We start from the raw sequence: 18,199 nt of genomic DNA, 5'->3' as shown, positions 1-18,199 counted from the left end.
GTACACCATTAGGAACTACAGTCCACTCAGAGTGACCTCCAAAACTTCCACTGAGCTGGACCCAAGCCCTAGATTCTGTGTCTGCCAGCAAGTGCAATGGATTGGTTCAGTCTGGCTTATCTTCCCTTCAGCTCTTGTACACATCATTGGCCATTGAAGCCTAACTCATCTCAGCTCACTTCACCCTCCACCCCACACTCTTGCCAGTGGGTATCAGCACCTGTCTAGTCAGGTCTGCCTCCAGTCCTGGTTCTCAGGAACAAGCTATTTTTTAAACAAGTTGAACAAAGCACTGTTTTACCCAGACTAGCAAAGAAAAGCAAGAGGGAAAAACAAGTAAATTTAGAGATGAAAAAAAAAAAAAAGATCCTAATAAACCTGTCAGTTGATCTCTTCTTGCTGTTTGGATTCCTTGATCACTATGCGCTGTTCTTCATTGCTTTAAATGTTTTCCAGTCTAATATGGACCCCTCACATCGGCAATTTCCAGTCTGTGTTCTACCATGGCTCAGCCTTGCTTGCCTCCTCCAGCCCCAGCCTTAATGTGAAATTGTTTGTATTGTGGTCCAACTTGTCCAACCCACACTGCATTGTTGTGCTCAGATTCACCACAGGGTGATATGAATTGACCCATCCTGGGTTGCCCCCAATGTGAGCCATATACTGGTCTAGTCTTGGCTGCTTCCTGCATTGAATATTGTGCTTACCTGCATGGACCATGTAGCAACAAAGGAGTTCTCAAAATTCCTCCATCAGATACTGTCCGTGTGCCAGGTCTCTCACATACAGGTGGGTCCATGCCCACTTGACTTAAAACATGTCCTATCCTAACAGGAACAGTGGCCTTTCCTGACCTGACCTCACACATTTGGGTTTTTATTGTTGGGTGCTTAGCCCATCAAAGCCTGGTCCACACCCAGGCATGGCTCACACATGGCTGTCCTTTACCCACCCTGGTTCTCATGAGCACCAGTAGGTTCTGGATTGTAATCTAGTCTGTCACACACCATATGTAGTCCACACCCTTGCCGAGGTACATTGCAGCCATGTCCAGACCAGATTACAGACCCCACTCAAACCTTGCACTCACCAGGTATGACATTACTCAGCCTGGATGACCCCTTAACTCCACAACCAGGCTTGTTCCCAGACACAGATGATATATATGCCACTGGTTGCTCTGGCCCAGCTTAGTATACCCCCTCCCCTGTCTTGTGCTTTGCCTTCAGATGCTGTAGCCTAGCCTGCTTTGGCTGGCCCTACTCCCAAATCCCATAGGCAGTGCTGCATCCAGGCCTTACTCAGGCTATTCCCATCTCTGCATCATATAAACTAGTAGGTATGATAGTCAAGCTTGAATGATCCAAACTCCTGCATAGTTTTTGCACTTGTCATTTTGTTAAGGTTTGCTTGGCCCTGCCTATTCCACAGCCTTTCAAAGCCATCCCACACACTTGTCATCTGGTGGAGCTACCATGAGAAGCATGCCCATTACCCAGACCTGAAACTTGTACTCACTAGCAAGAACTATGGCCCACTGAGGGAGTGGGGGTTCCAAAGTTCCTCACCTTGTTCAATCCCAGACCTAGATCTCACACATGCCAGGTGGTATAGATCCATACCTGGCATAGCTTGCCCTTTCATCCTAGCCTTTTCATGAGCTTTGGCCTGGTCTGCCCCATACCCTATTCTGTGGTGCATATACAGGTTCTGCAAGTGTAACCTGCTGTGTCTGTTGCTACCCCATCCATAAGTGTCTGCTAGTTTCGTAGTCACACCTAGCTCAGCATAGCACTATCCCAAATCTTAGACTAACCAGCAGTATTTGTGATTCCACAGGAGTAGACCCACATATCACCCACAGAATCTACCCCTAGACCTGCTTCTCTTTTGTGCTGGTGTCATGGGCCAGCCTAATATTACCCTTCCCCTATGATGACACTCACTGACAGATACTGTGATCTAATCCTGCCAAGAAGGACCTTAGCCCTAGCTTTTGTGTGGGCTGGCCTGTGGTGTTTAGCAGTGTTTAATGCTAACAAGCCCAACTCAGGTCTCCTATTTTGTAGTACATCAGTCAGACCCAGACGCAGCCTCTCCCCTCCATATGGTCAGCTCTCAAGTACAGTGGCCTTGTTGCCGGGAGTTCGTCAGGAATCATTTCTTACTGCAACAAACTCCCTCAGTGGTCCTCCCTTCCTCATGTCCCTTTACCCCTTTCCCTAATGAATCCACAGTCATTGTGCCCATCAGTGCCTGTGTTCTGAAGCTCAACCTTTGCAAGCCTAGTGAGTGGTGTGCTGGTCCAGAGCTCTACCTGCCCCCAGAGTCCCAAGCTTCTGGTACATATGCTAACATGTTGCTTTACCCTTTTACTCACCCATAATTCATGCCTATTGAACTGTTGCAGGCATGGTCAACCAGCCCCCAGGACAACATGTTGCCCTGTGGCTCTGCCTGCCCCTCTCCTCACCTCACCTGGCACCAAGAACGTGAGGAATTCCCCAGGTTTACTTGCTTGCTTAGATGTGAACTCTAAGGCCCTCATGTGCCCCACAAGTGATATGCCCTTCTCCCCCTACCAAGCCCATATCCTCAGGCTCCCATGAGCTGATACAGACACCTACCCATTCCCTCACCATCTCAGCAAAGGAATATCAGTTTTAAATTCTTTATCCCCCATTTCCTCAATGTATTCCTCAGTTTACTTTACCATTGATAAACATTTTTACTTCTTCTTATGGAGGAGGCGTGATAATATTCTTTCTGCCTGTCTCTTCTTTTGCTCTTGGTCATTACACTTCTGATTAAATTTCTCTTAGGCTGTTTTCTAAGTTGTGTCACCATGGGTCTACAGTTCATTGTAAGGAATGTGTTCAGTTCCCTGTTCTTCATCTGCAGTCACTTGAGCCATTCTATCCAGTGGGTTTCAGTCCACGGCCCTTTCATTGCAAAAATGGAGAAAAAGTCATTGATGGTTGTTCTAGAAATGGCCTCTGTATGTGGTTGATCAATTGTTCAGTGTTTGTTCTTGAAGACTAAAGATAATGCTGAGGAAATGCTTCCTTGTTGAGAACCCTGAGGACTTTTACTGTCCTGATTCAGAGATTGTAATTGTGCTACATAAATTTTGCTTTTCATTATCATTTCTTTTTTTTTCTTTTTCCTGTAGCACTCTTTCCTTTCCTTACCCCAGTATATGAAGCATTGAATATCAGTAGATACCCCAAAGATATTACAGATTTTTTGAAAACCTTTGTGGAAAACATTAAAGAAGAGCGTCTCAAAGATAAGAAAAAGGTAAATCTGATGCTACTTGCATGAGCAAGTTCTTTTTTCCCCAGGTTTTGGGGTTTCAACCATATGATCATTTTAAGATATTTTATTAAGATGATGACTCAGGCCACTCCTGGCACACCTCTAGACTTGAGTGGGGTCTCCTCAGAGAGCAGTCACAGTGCTGAGCTCCTGATGGACTTCTGACCTAGGGTTATCTTGTCTTTGACCTCTCTTTCAGCACCGAGTGGATTTTCTGCAACTCATGATTAACTCCCAGAATTCCAAGGAAGTTGATTCCCACAAAGGTAACCAAGAATGCATGGGAAGCTCAGAGGGAGAAATGACTGTGTCAGATGGTAGATCTTTTTTCAGAATTCTGAAGAATTTCCATGTTGTCCTGTGTAATTGTTGCTGGAAATCTGAATTTTTTGTGAGCTCCTAGGTGTAGTTCATCTTTGGACTACATTCTAAATGACACAATTCTATCTGTAAGCCATTCTTGCCCCATTAATTTAAGTCACATATATGTAGGTGAAACATCCTTTAGTTTTTATACAGTAAAGTCTTATTATTTTACACTCAGTGTTTTCAAATATTTTAATAAAATTCAATGTATTTTCCCTAAGGACAATGCTACTCCATATTATCCAAATGATGTACTGGTTGCAGTGTGCATGTGTGACAGAAAAGCTTTCTCCTGACATCACCTAGCTGAATTGGTGATGAGGATGGTGTAATAAAGAGAGGATAGCAGTGCATTGGGTAGGCTAGGATAAAGTGAACTCAAGCCATTTTTTTTATGGTATTGTGTGAATAACATTCATTTCTTTACATTGAATTTCTTCTTCATTTTTTTCTATTTTAAAATTCCTATTGGAAATGCTACTCAGAAGAAAGACAGAAAAGACTTGAACCAATGATTCACTCTCTAAGGGCCCCAATGGCAAGAGTTTAGTCGATCCTAAACTGAGAGTCAGGGGCTTTTTCACACTCTCCCATGCCACTGCATAACCCTTACGTTTGATCCTACTCTGTTGCTTTCCCAGGCTGTAAGCAGGGAGCTGGATGGGAAGTAGAAGAGCTGGGATAAGTACTGGCACCCATATGTGATGCTGGCAATGGGAGGTGAAGCATTAGCCAATTGAGCCAATCTGTTGGGTACTTACACAGTTTTATTTTCCTACAAGAATTTTGAAACTTTTGTAAACTTTTTGTTCCTTTAAGTATTTATTTATGAAAATAAGAAAGTGGGAACCAGAGAGTGAGTATTCCTCCACCAGTGCTTGATTCCACACATGGTGCCATGGCAGAGGCTGGGCAGGGATAGTCCAGGAACCTGGAACTCTGTTGAAATCTCCTGTGCATGTTCAGGGGCACAAGTAGTGGAGCCATATTTTTTTTTCCTTTCCAGAATCTGTACCATAATGCTGAATTGGAATCAGGAACCTAGCCGTGAATCCAGCAGTCAAATCCAATGCTGTTTTTGTAGGCAGTAGTTTAACTTGATGTACAATAACATCTGTTCTTACATGGAATTTTTCATCTACTATAGGGTGATTCACAGTGACCTACTCTGCTTAAAATGCTTTTCTTCTCTTGTTAGCTCTGACTGATACAGAATTGGTAGCCCAGTCAATTACCTTTCTTTTTGGTGGCTATGAGTCCACTACCAATATTCTTTCTTTCATCACATATTTATTGGCCACTCACCCTGATGTTCAGCAGAAACTGCAGCAGGAGATTGATGCAGCTTTTTCCAATAAGGTGAGTGAATGAGTGGTACTTGGGATGGGTGCACTGTGGGGCAGGAGTAGTGTCTTGATAGAATGCCTCCAGAGCACTGTTCAGGGGACTGCTTGCAAAGTATTCAGTGAAGATACTTCATTTACAAGTAAAGGAATGATCTAAAGAGAAAAACTCATTTTGAAAAAGGGCTGAAGGTGCTACTCACAGTACTATAACAATTTTGTAAAGCAGTGTTTGTCCTACGTGTCAATTACAAGAATCCATACTGGCAGCTAGAAGGAGTCTTTGTTACTCAAGTCTGTGGTCATTAGCTCTGCTTCCATTGGCAGAACTTTGTCTGGTTGTGCTGCTGGGTGAGTGAGGCTGGCCTGGGCTGTCCAGAACTGGCATGGGGAGGCAGGCTGTGCTCTGCTTCCTGGCACACGCATCCTCCATTCACACCACCAGTGTTAAAGAAGGCAAGAGATGATTCAGGGTGTCTGCTCTTGATGGTGAAGGAGCCTGGAATCTAGCATGGCATGGCTGTTTCATGGCCAGATAAACACAGCCTTAAGCTATACACGAGGGACTATTCTAGAAATAATATGTGGAGTGAAAGTGGTTTGCTTTCGCTGTAGAACCTCACTTGATCTGAATTTATTGTCATATTAACATGTATATAAAAAGTAATGGGCGTCCTAGTAGGAAAATTAGAAAAACTATTTCTTTCTTCATTTATTTTGAGAGACAATGCAGAGAAAGCAAAAAAAAGAAAAGGAGGGACAGAGAGATCTTTCATTTTCTTGCCACCCTTTATGTCCACAATGACAAGTGTGACATCAGGATGAAAGCAGGATCAGAGATGCTTATTGTTCCCCTCAATTGTGACAGAGACAGAAAGTCCTGCAATGCACTATGTTGCCATTTCCCGATCATTATCTGTGAGATGGATGAAAATGGAATAGATACCTCCTGGCCCTTATAAGGGATGGTGTCATTGCAAGTGGTGGTTTCACCTGCTACATGCCAATCTTTGCCATTTCAGATAATTTATATGGGGTCAAAGCAGTTTCTCAAAAGCATTTTGAGGAGAAAATTCTGAGGCAGATTAAGGGATACTCTGCTTTTAATGTTCCATCTTGCTGGCAGTGCTGTAGCCCTGTTTAGATCCAGCACCCATTGAGGACCCCGGCACAAGCAAGGCAAGTTTGTTAGTCATTAGGCAACCATGCCAGGCCCAATGTTTATCTCTTCCATACACATGAGACAACATGAGTGTTGTAAGGCCATGCTTATGTTTTCTGGGCCTGGTAAGTTTTTTGTGCTCAAAATCTCCTTGTGCGCAACCACTTTCCACATGTGAATGCAGTGTTCATTGAACAGGATGGAAGACACATCTGTTTTAATTTCAAATTTCATTTTGTCAAAATCTGTTTCTTTCTACCCAGACACTTGCCACATACGATGCTGTCATGCAGATGGAATATCTGGACATGGTGGTGAATGAAACACTCAGATTATACCCAATTGGTAGCAGAATTGAAAGGACATGCAAGAAGGACATTGAAATAAATGGGATATTCATTCCCAAAGGGACAATTGTGGGAATTCCGATCTATGTCTTCCACCGAAATCCGAAGTACTGGACAGAGCCTTGTGAATTCCGCCCTGAAAGGTACAGGATCCCTGGAAAGGGGAACCTATGTGGAAACATTCTGGCTCAAGCATATGTGGTAAATCTGTATGAAGACAAGGAACTCGTGGGAATAGAATCATTTGTATCCATTATTTTTAGTAGTTTTGCTTATGGAAAAAATAATGATTGTTTTCAAAATTCCCAAAGTGGTAACTGGAGAAAGGGTACTATTGTCATCCTTAAATCCAAGCAGTTGTTGCATCTCGTGAGCTTAAATTACACAGGAGGCACTGAAAATGCTATGTAATTTTCTGTTAGGAACTTGAGTGTGTGGATTGTGTATTACTGTGGATCCTGGATGTTGTCTTCTACTGATATACATAGAAAGTATACACATATAAATATTCATATAGCTTTGGTAATATTTTTATTTAGCTATAATTTGTTAGCTATAATTTATTTTAGATGTACAGGCTTATAAAAATTCTTTCCAATTTTCTTATGTTAATTACTTTGGCTGTGAAATGTCACTGTACTTATAGACAAGTTTTCCACCTTGAATCCAGTGCCCTCTTCCTGCAAAACAATTGTAAAAGCACAGGCTGTGCTAATGAGAAGTCCTCATCGAGGATGGACAGAAGAGTCAGTCAGGTCTGTGTGCACTGGACCTGGTTCTAGTTGCTGTCTATTTGCTATCTTCTGGCAGCCCACACGCTTAGTTAGTAATGGGTGAATCCTTGCAGTGTGAAATCACTGTCTCTCAAAGCTGTTTGCGATGCTTGGAAGCAGTAATATAGGTCATGCTTTTGGACATTGTACACTTTGGAAATGGTTGATCAGCTACCATTGTTGTCTTGGTAAAGAAAAATGAAGAAATTTGTAAGTCCAAAGTCTTGGGATGCAAACATTTTTATCGCCTACACATGGACTTTCTGTTGGCAGAAATTTTATTATTTTCATGTTGACCCTACTGTTGGCACAGAGTGCTCATGTGGTAATTATGAGTCAAGTAAATTAATGTTCATATAACCCTTTGTTTTCAAAGCGATGAATTCTTTGTGTCCTGAGGTCAGGACTTCTACTTTCTGTAGCTTCATTCATGCTAGGTGATAAGTCCGTAGGGTTCTCTTCGGTTACTTTAGTCATCAACCTTTAAGTGTCAGTGCTTGGGCCAAACAATAAGAACATTGCATGTTATCAATGTTGAAGCTGGAGAATGTTTGAAATATTCTCATATGTAACAGAGAAACACAAGTCTATGGGGGCATTTATTCTGCATCTGCATGGGCCTAATACTTATACAAATACCCACAACATATGTCAGCTCTCTCATACACTACATTGCTCTGATGATATGCTATTGTGACTAAAATATTTACTGCCCTCCTCTGTTGATACGATATTGTGAGCCAAACAACAAATAGTGCCACAGTGTGTTGGCATTGCAGCTGAAATCTGTGCCTTGTATGCACCAGGATTTCATGTGAGTGCTGCTTAGTGACTGGAAGCCCTGTTTCCTATCCGGCTCCTTGCTTATGTCTTGAGAGGCAATCAGGGATGGAATAGAGCGTTGTGAACCTGCACTCGTGTGGAAGACTTAGAGGAGCCTTCTGGTTCCTGTCTTTGAATCGGCTCAGCTACAGCCAATGTGGCCACTTTGGGAGTGAAAGAGCAGATGGGGATCTTCCTCTCTGTCACTCTTCCTATATGTTTATCTGACTTTCCAATAAAAATGAGAGATTACTGTTTCGAAAAGGAAGAAAAAAACTATAGAATCTTAAGAATATTGTACAAAACTGTAACTCTATTTTAAAATCAAAGAACAATATTCCATGGTAATTTTCCAGTATTATCATTATCTTCCCAATACCATCAATTATTCAGTAATTGTATGAACAAAAATCACTTTATATTCTAATAATTTATGGCCTGATTGCAGAAATATATATCACTGATGTTATTAAAGTGTGATAGCATCAGATGTCATGTCAGTATCTCAAACAATTGTGGTAAGAGGGAAGGAGTATGCCGTGGGGAGTAATGTCGGAGTATTTGATGGAGAGATTAGAAAGAGAATATGTATGTGGATAAGGAGTGAAGTGAAAGAAAGGTGAAAGAGAATGAGGAGGAAGACAGGTGGGAAGGAAGTTGGAGAAGAGAGAAAATGGGGGGAAGTTTTGTTTAGATACTAGGAGACATCATCTTCTTCCTTAGTTAACATATGTCCACATGGTTGTCAGTTGAAGCAGGAACCTGCTTTCCCATCCACCATCCTCATTTCCCATATGTGTTCCAAAATGTGAACTCATCACCACCTTTCATGTAATTTTAAGGTGCAAAGGTAAGTGTCTTTTTAAACAGCACTCACATTATCTCACCAACAAGACAGAAAAGTCCTGTGTGATGAGGGCAATTGCTAAATGGAACAGCTCTCCAATTTAGAACACTTAAAGCTCAATAACACTAACATTTGAATGGCCAAGCCATAATTATTTCACAGGTCCAATTGATAACTCCAACTAAGTGATTCTTGTGGTTCTAAGCATCACTAACGTGTGCTCATTTCTGTTGTGGAATCAGGTTCAATAAGAAAAACAAGGACAAAATGCATCCTTACGCATACCTTCCCTTTGGAGCTGGTCCTCGAAATTGCATTGGCAGGAGGTTTGCTCTCATCAATTTAAAACTTGCTCTCATCAGATTAATGCAGAACTTCTCCTTCAAGCCTTGTGAGGAAACTCAGGTTAGTGTACTTCATGTAGTGAAAATGCTTTTCTGGCCACTTTAAAAAAAAAACTGTGTGTTTGAGTAGAATATTTTGTCATTACATCATGAGGTTTGGTTCTGTTATTCCTACATCTCTGAATGCTTCCTCAAACCTATAGTCTTGAGTGTCACTTGTGTCCTTGAATAAATCTTCAATAAAATGCTTTACGGGGCTCATCCCAGGGACAGCATGCAAAAAAACATGCTTATAGAAGGATTTGATTTTGAATTGATATTTATTTGAAACAATATTATCAAGAGATCTCAGTGTATTTCTCCAATGGATATGAATAAATGGAATTTCAAATTTAAATATGATCACTGGCTGTGTTCATAGTAAACAATGATCTTTTACCTTCATGTCAATTAATGTGAGAAGTTATAGAACGGAATCAGTGAGAATCAATAGCTCATTCTATTTGATCATCAGCATCACATGTGTCGGGTTTGTTTCAGAACTCCAATGTGATGATCAAGATAGATGAGAACTAATCTGTGACTTTGCCTATGCCTTAGAAGGCAAATTAATTGTTACATGTTGATGTTCTGAAGTACATACTTTTGTAACGCTCAGGTGAATATTTTCATTTTTATGATTACTTTAGTTTTAGTGTTTTTAATTCCTCTCCCAGGATGTTTCAGTTTATAGCCCTCTTGATTCTATCTTCAAATGCAAACCGTTAATACCATGAAAATGCAATAACAGAGGCTTGAACAGCCATGTGATTGTGTGGAATGGCTGCTGAAAATCCCAATTCTAGTGGTTGTCAGGAACAATCCAGTGTTCATCTTTTTCCATCTTTCTCTGGATTTGGTCCTGTGATGAGTTGTGGCAGAGTGTCATTACAGAGTGTGGGCACATTGATTCCTACCAGGGAAGGCCCTAGGAAACTTATGTCTAGAGTTTAAGTTGCATTTAACATCAATGTCCCTGATTTCACTATGATTTTTACAGAGGAACCTAGGAGAGTAGAATTGGTCACCAACTGAAATTCAGTGTGTAATTTATAAGTATGTGAAGAAAAGGAGTCATCACTTGGGGAAAGCAGGTCTCTGCCACACGTGCTATGGGATGCCTCCTGCTTAGCAGGCTTCCAGTCATCTTCATGCTGCTCTTGCTCATGTTGTGAGCAGTTGCTGCAACTCTCATCCCCTTACTGAGATAAGAACAACTGCCTGCTTCCCCACACTAAATGAATGGATCCCTGAGAATGACGTGAAGAGGATTCATGAAAGCTCTTCACAACTTCAGAATTCCTGCATTTACAATTCACACTACAGTTGGAAAACAAAAAGGAATGTTAGAAAAAAAGCACATATTTTCTTTCGCATCACTACTAAATGCAATTGATTTTTCCATAAGTTCAGAATTATTTATACACTTTAAATATGTTATCCACACAGGAGTCATTTTCGTTTCCACATAGAAAAATTAACTTCATGAGACTTTTCTAAATGTGTCAACCATATGGTCAGGAATGATGTTAGTATTTTTCAGTATCATTATTCTTGTAGCTTTTCTTTTTGCTTCTGTTATTGATTGTGCTTAATTTTCTGATGCTCTGTATGTTTATTTCATTGTTGCAGATTCCCCTGAAATTAACCACACATGGTCTCCTCAAGCCTGCGAAGCCCATTATTCTAAAGGTTGTGTCAAGAAATTGGACTGTACATCAAGCTTGATTTTGTGTGGACTTTGTCTTTGCTCTTCAAGGAAGATGTACACAAAACACTAGAGACCTCAATGCATTTTGATGATAATGGTTAGGAATAATGTTGTAACCAATCTGTGGCACAGAAGGAAGCATTGCAGGGAATGGGCACACTGAGCCATCTGTGTGTGCAGAGGACTCTCTTTTGTGTAATAGAGAGGAGCTGACTAAATCAGTGCCAGATGTGTAGATTCAAACTCTCTGGTTATTCTTAATCTTCTCTCTCCATCTCCTTTTAGTCCTCTCATCCCTTGTTTAGCTGGATCACACCATATAACATTCTTAGTAGTTTCTCAATAATACTAATAAAAATATTTGATTAAATGAGGTCGTCCTCATGGTGACATTTGTATTTTTTATTGTGTGTATTTACTAGAATAAATATCCACTAAGTATGCCAATCTCTTTTTAGAACTTTCTTCTAATACATTCTTGCTATTTAAATGGCAATCTATGGTACTGAATCAGTGAGAACCAATGGCTGACATTTTACATCCACATGAGCACACTGTGGGATGCCTCTTCAGGAATTCCACATTGATTCTTAAGGTATATTACAGGGAGAGGATATTTAAACACTGTTCATCATTTTCCAGATCATATAAGGAACTCAACAGCAAAACCCAAGTACCTTGACCAAAAACTGAGAAATTAATGACAGTTCTCCATAGAACTTCCAAACAGAATAAAGAATATGAGTAAATTGTCAATATTTCAAGTCACCAGGTAATGCAAGTCAAAATGACAATGAAAAGTAACCTCCTGCCAGTTATGATGGCTATTTTGAAAAAAGCCTATGAGAATTGCTGTGCAGTTGTGGAGAATATTGAGGAGAGGTAGTGTTTTCAAAATTGGACAACAGGTCCCAACATGGCTAAATGGAAGGTATAATTGCGAATGCTCCACATCACATTCTGCTGGGTGACTGCAGTTCATACTAACAGGTTTTTGTTTTCTTTTTTAATAAAGAGCTAGAAGAACTTAAAGGCCCCAAGTGTAAAAGCAGTGATGTACAATGTCTGTGCTAATTAATCTGAATTGATCAATACATGCTGGTAGACGTATTGAGACATCGGAGTGTGGCCCATTATTCTGTATCAATAATGTGTGCTAATCAAATCATTTCTTCCTAGAGTGCTCAATACATTTCAGAAACAATGTGGTAAATTCAATGTTTCAGATCAAATCCCTAGAGGTCACTGCTCAGAGTGACTAGCTGGATTCTGGAGGGAACTTTCTGAGTTTCAGTCATTCCTACTATCAGCCTCAGGGATGTTGCCCTGTGAGTTGTGAAGAAGAGAATTTTATGGCAACACTCTTGACTACTTGTATTTCTGGACTAAGGAACTGCCCCACTATCCACTCCCCAATAATCGTGCCTTTCCTCTTCCAATTTCTGTGCCATGTGCAGAGTTATGGATTATCCCTTTAATGCATTTTGATGAGTTTTCTCTTTCTGTAGACTCATGTGCCTGATCAGACAGAGAAATGCAGTGAGGGACTCTCCTGACCTCATTGTGTTGATATCAATCTAAATCAGGACACATACTTCTACCATATGGACTCTGGACATTGGGAAAGCAGCAGAAGGAAGTTCAGTGTCCCCTACTGTAGTCATTTTCTCATGAGTCAGATCATAAAACTCTACTGCTTCAGTGTGCCCGTCTGTATTTTGAAAAATGGAGCATTGTTGTTCCCAATGACCAGGGACACAGAGGTGACTATGGTTAAATAGATCCTGCATGTTACATCTTCTTGCATTTCGGTGTTTTTCTCCTGTGTATTTATCTTTTCATCAAGAAGCTTCAGATGTGAACCTGTTAGTGATCCAATTCTAAACATAAAGTCCATCATTACTTCAAAGTGGAATAAGGAGACATTCACTCTGGTGGCAACAGTGGGAACTGTGGTGAAGCCAGTGAAAATAAGAATTGTTACTACATTGTTCTCACATCTCTGTGATGTATAGTGCTAAGAAGGTAAAATTGCCATGTGCTCTTTTCATTTGAAGTCAAATTAGTAGGAGAAAATTTTTTAAAATATGCTATGACTTAGGTGCAAATTTGGTATATACTATACTTTTTTCTGTTCCCTGTTCTAGGGACAGGCATGACTTTCCTTTTGTCGTACTGTTATATCCCAAAAAATTGAGAAGAATTTTTTCCCTGTCAGTTCAAGCACAACATTGTTCTGTGTTTTTGCAGACACCCAATTGCCAACTGGAAATCCAATGATGAGACAGTACAGAAATGTAGATTGTGTCCCTTGTACAAGTGATTTATGACTTGTTATCAGCCCTAAACGAATGCATTGAGGCCTTTCCTTGTGTCTCTTTTTCATGGCTTTCTGTACAGAATTTCTTGGCCTAAGAAATTTCTGCATCCATCTTGGGCATTGTTTCAAACATTTTTTTAATTTGAAATGAAGAGAGTGAGAGTGAGTGAAAGACCCCAGGCTCCCTCCGCTCTGCCGTCTCCTGTTCATCTGAGCAAAATCCCAGGCCGACTCCTCTAGCTCCCATGTTTGCCCGCAGGTCACCAGAGGATGCCTAGGAAATTCAGGGGTGAAAGCAAACTGCCCCCAGACACTGTATGACAAGAAGCAAATCCTCCATCCTCTGCTGTGGTTCCATATGTCCTCTGCAGGCTCCAGTATACGCCATATCGTCCATATGCAACTTTATATACTGTCCACTGCTCCTTCTAAGCCACTGAAGAGGCCCAAATCTGACACCTGCATTCCATATTCCAACCAGGGAACCAGCAATTTCCTCTAAGGTTGGAGCTTTTTCTCCAGCATTTCAGTTGGCGGGATTCCAAAAGAAACGTTATGAAGTAATCCCAGACCCTATTGTCAATACAGGGTCTGGCAGTCTGTAATCCAAATAGGCCTATGCACACAGCGTTAGTTCCAATGGTCAGTACTCTCAAATTCTGTCTTCTGAGCAAATTAATGTGTGTTGCAGCTTAGTCACATCCTTTTTGCCGCACATTCAGCCTTCATGCTAGCTGATGGGAGTTGCAGCCTAGTCAGAGTGAGGTAGAATAACCCCTATCAGGCCCAGCTTTGTATAGCTTCTCACCTGTTTTGGCCTTTGGCTTTGTGTGACGCAGCCAGGCCTGATCTTGCCTGCAACCAGTCCTGATTCTTGCTGACAGGTGCTGCAATCTGGCCCTGCTCAGTCTGCTCCCATCCACCAAAACAGTTGGTTTTGGGACTATGAGCCCTGGGTGTGTTGGGTCCATCAGTGCCTGGGTCGCTAGGTCCATGTCCCTTGGCCTAGCTGTTCGGTAGGGGCTGGATTTGTGTGTCTCAAGTGTGTGGGACCAGGTTTGGTCCAGTCTGCTGCTCCAGGCCATTCAGCTAGACTTCATGGTGATTACCAGTTCTGTGAGCCCCAGAGTTGGGGGATCCAGTGCGTCCTGGGTTGCATGGCCTGGTGTCTTGACCCAACCTGCATGGTCGATATTGAACTCATGAGTCTCAACAGTTGTGGGGCCAGTCTTGTCCCCGGCTCACCTGGCACAAGTCTTAGGGACCACTTACATAATGGGTGTCAGTCCCACGAGCTCTGGTGTTGGGGTGTCCAGAAGGGCATGGACTTTCTTAGCTAAGTCCTTTGGTCCATCTGTGCGGTGAATGATAGATCCATATACCCAAGGCTAGGGGACCTAGAGGGGCCTGTTCCTCCTGGTTCAAGTCATCAAGCCACCTGAGTGATGTGGCCAGGTCCATGAGCTCCAGTGATGCTGGGGGAGGAGGTGGCAGGTGCTGGGTTTTATGGCCTGGGGCCATCAGCCCTTCTACGAAATGGCCACTGGGTCCATGACTTCCAGTCTAGGGGACTTCTGGTCTCCTGCCTCAGGTCCATGAGCCTACCTAATTGAACTTGTCCTCCTCAGTGTAGGGGAACATGTAGTGTACATCAGACCCTGGTGCACATGGAGGACATGGTAGCTCATTGCAGCCTGCAGTATCATAACAGAGAATGGAGAACAGAACATATGAACCATACCCAGCCAAACAATGACTGCAAAATTCTGGGCAATTGGAGACTATAATGTCAATGGTGTCAGTCAATGGGCATGGGAAGTGATTTCTCATCCATAGATAGCTGAGATCTACAGCATTTTAAAACTGTCACATCCACATGGGCAGACCTTTAGAATAAGTGCCATATGACTGTGGGTTGATATTGGGTGTTCTTTCCTCATCCTCGGTTACTGGGATGATATGGGGGCTGGGTATGGTTCCTAACCTTATCTTTGAACTCCCCACAGAAATAGGAAGAAAAAATAGAATGCTTGGAAACAATGATCACACTCACTTCTCCCTAATCCTAGATCCTTCCTACTGTGGTTAACTATGTAAACATTATCTAACATAAAAAAAGGGATCTGAGAAACAAAAAGATTTATTTATTGTAAAAGCAGTTTTACAGAGCTAAGGAGAGACAAAGAGAAATATTTTGCATCTGCTGGTTTACTCCCAAAGTTGCTGCAATGTCTGGAGCTTAGCCAATCTGAATTCAGGAGCCAATAGCTGCTTCTGTGTCTTCCATGTGGGCACAGAGTATGAACACTATGTGGCATCTTCCACTGCTTTCCCAGGTAACAAGCAGGAGTTGGAAGGGAAGTGGAGCAGCCAGAATACAAACTTGCACAAATATGGGATCATAATGCATGCAAGATAAGGATTTTGCCATGAGGCAATCGTGCCTCACCCTAATTTTGTGGTCCTAAGGTACATAGCTTAGAATTGTGCAATCATTTTAGGTAAATATTACATATACATTCATACATATATTCACCTAATATATATGTATATATATATGCATATATATATATATATAATTTATGTCAAGGGTACAAAGTTCATATATTTCACACACACAGTTATACTGCCAGGTTTTCCTGATTTGCATAGATTCTTTTAATGTCACAATTATGGATGCTGCATTATTAATATACATTTTAAGAGCAGAGTGATAATTCCCACACTACCCTCCAGACTTTACATTTTTTCTAACTTTTATAATGACACTTTAACTTAATTCATAGTCACAAGTTTAACGTTCCTTAAAGTATTCAAGTTGTGAAAACCATCATTCACAAAGATATGAACAAGGAAAAACTGAACTTGCATTATTTTCAACATATTGCTTATTCAATACTATGTCAATTAATTCCATAACACGTATATTGTTGCTGATATTTTGTTGGGGCTTTTAACTGACCGGATCTTTACTCTGTTAGCTCTCCCTTCAGACCAAAGAAGGTCTCCCCAAGAAGCCATTGAACTTATCTGGACAATAAGATGCTGGACTCTAAGCTAGGTATATGCTTGCAATGAAGGAATCTCAACTGAACTTGAACTGTGGTTATGCAGCAAGGTGGAGGAATCCACCATGGGGGAGAGTTGTTGGAGGGGTGGGGGGAATCCCAGTGCCAATAAAACTGTATCACATAATACAATGCTACTAACAATAAAAAAAGATATGAACAAGGAATGTAAAGAACAATGAAACCTCAAAATGTCAATTTTAGATAAATACATCATGTTTTACTCTGTGTATTTGTTATTACAAATTATGAAAAATGCATTATCTTCTGGTAATTTACTTTGTTCACTAAAAATAATTAATGATCTATTTCCACCATCTTGTTGTGAAAGAGGATTTCATTCTCCTTTATAGCTGAGTAATATTCTACCATATATAGATAAAATTTCTCTATCTAGTCACCAGTGAACGGATATTTTAGTTAAATTTATAGCCTAGCTATTGTAAGTTGAATTGCTATAAACACAGGGGACACAGAAAACCCTCTCCATAGGCTGATTTCAGTTCCTTTGTGTAAATTCCCAAGAGAGGAAGAGCTGAGTCATATGTCGATGCATTTTCAGAATTCAGAGGAATTGCCATACTGTCATGCATAATTATTGCTGATGAGTTCCCAGGTTCTGCTCATCCTTGGCCTGCATTCTGAGGGGAAGAATTTTATCTGCAACCCATTCTTGTCCCCTTAATTTAACTCATGCAGACTTAGATGAAAATACAGTATACTTAAGGTTTTCAAATATTTTAGGTAGAACACAATGTATTTTCCTGAAGAAGAATGCTACTCCATATGGCAATTTTGTGATTATCCAAGTGGTGCACTGGTTACACTGTGCATGTGTGACAGAGAAGCTCTTTTGTGAAATCACCCAGCTGAGCTGGTGATGAGGATGGTGCAATAAAGAGAGAATAGCAGCAGCACATGGGTTAGACTATGATAAAGAGGGTTGACTCAAATTAGGATTTTTGGCTCTGTAAGAGAAACATTATTTGGACACAATTCACTGTTTGTCTCTGCATTCTCCACATTTTTCTCATGGGAATTTTAAAATTGTATGTTAACATTTTTTGCTTTTTAAGACTTATTTTTTGGAACACAGCAAGAGAGCAAAAGCAAGAAGATATGCTCTTGTGGAAGTCTGCATTTGTACCGGTTCAACAGATGCCCAAAGATCCCAGAACTTGCACACTCTCAGCAGACTGAGAGTACTAGCAGGAATCTGACGTCTTGTCTGGGACTGTGGCTGCCTCATTGGCCAAACATGGCTGGAAATGAGCAGCACATCCGTGTGCCTCCTTTCTCATTAGTTGCTTATAGCTGAGCATATCCCGTTCCTCATTGAACTGATTTGAGTGCTATAATTTGTTCCTGAAAACCATGTTTATTCCTTTGCTGCTAATGTGATGGCTACTTCATTGTCTAACCTTAGAGCAGCTTTCTGTGGTTGCCTAGGTAACCTTAATATTCTATATATACCCTTCATATACATATATATATCTCCTCCATAAATAAATATATATCTCCTATATATATCCTTCATATATATATATCCTTCATATATATCCTTCATAATTATATAATTATATATATATCCTATATATATCCTTCATATATATATCCTATATATATATCTCCTATATATATTCTTCATATATATTTACATATATTGTTGAATTTATTAAAATGTGAAATATTGCTTCACTGACCTTGCATTCCCTGTGTCCCATTCTTTCTCAGCACAG

At 40.9% G+C, this 18,199-nt stretch overlaps 1 protein-coding gene across 1 annotated transcript in view; it reads left to right on the top strand.

Moving 5' to 3' along the window:
• Positions 1 to 11,089, top strand: part of LOC121145548 (cytochrome P450 3A6-like) — a 42,512-nt gene extending 31,423 nt beyond the window's left edge. The window contains exons 8-13 of the mRNA XM_040964450.1: positions 3,173 to 3,300; positions 3,518 to 3,584; positions 4,883 to 5,043; positions 6,453 to 6,679; positions 9,221 to 9,383; positions 10,994 to 11,089. Of these exons, the coding sequence (XP_040820384.1) occupies positions 3,173 to 3,300; positions 3,518 to 3,584; positions 4,883 to 5,043; positions 6,453 to 6,679; positions 9,221 to 9,383; positions 10,994 to 11,089 (842 nt within the window). The remainder of the gene's footprint in view (positions 1 to 3,172; positions 3,301 to 3,517; positions 3,585 to 4,882; positions 5,044 to 6,452; positions 6,680 to 9,220; positions 9,384 to 10,993) is intronic.
• The last annotated feature ends 7,110 nt before the right edge of the window (positions 11,090 to 18,199 follow it).

This window comes from Ochotona curzoniae, unplaced genomic scaffold (assembly GCF_017591425.1).
Source record: "Ochotona curzoniae isolate NIBS_2020 unplaced genomic scaffold, NIBS_Ocur_1.0 scaffold_3438, whole genome shotgun sequence".
Lineage (NCBI taxonomy): Eukaryota > Metazoa > Chordata > Mammalia > Lagomorpha > Ochotonidae > Ochotona > Ochotona curzoniae.
Note: the sequence above shows the minus strand (reverse complement) of the source record. Positions and strands in the feature narration are given on the sequence as shown.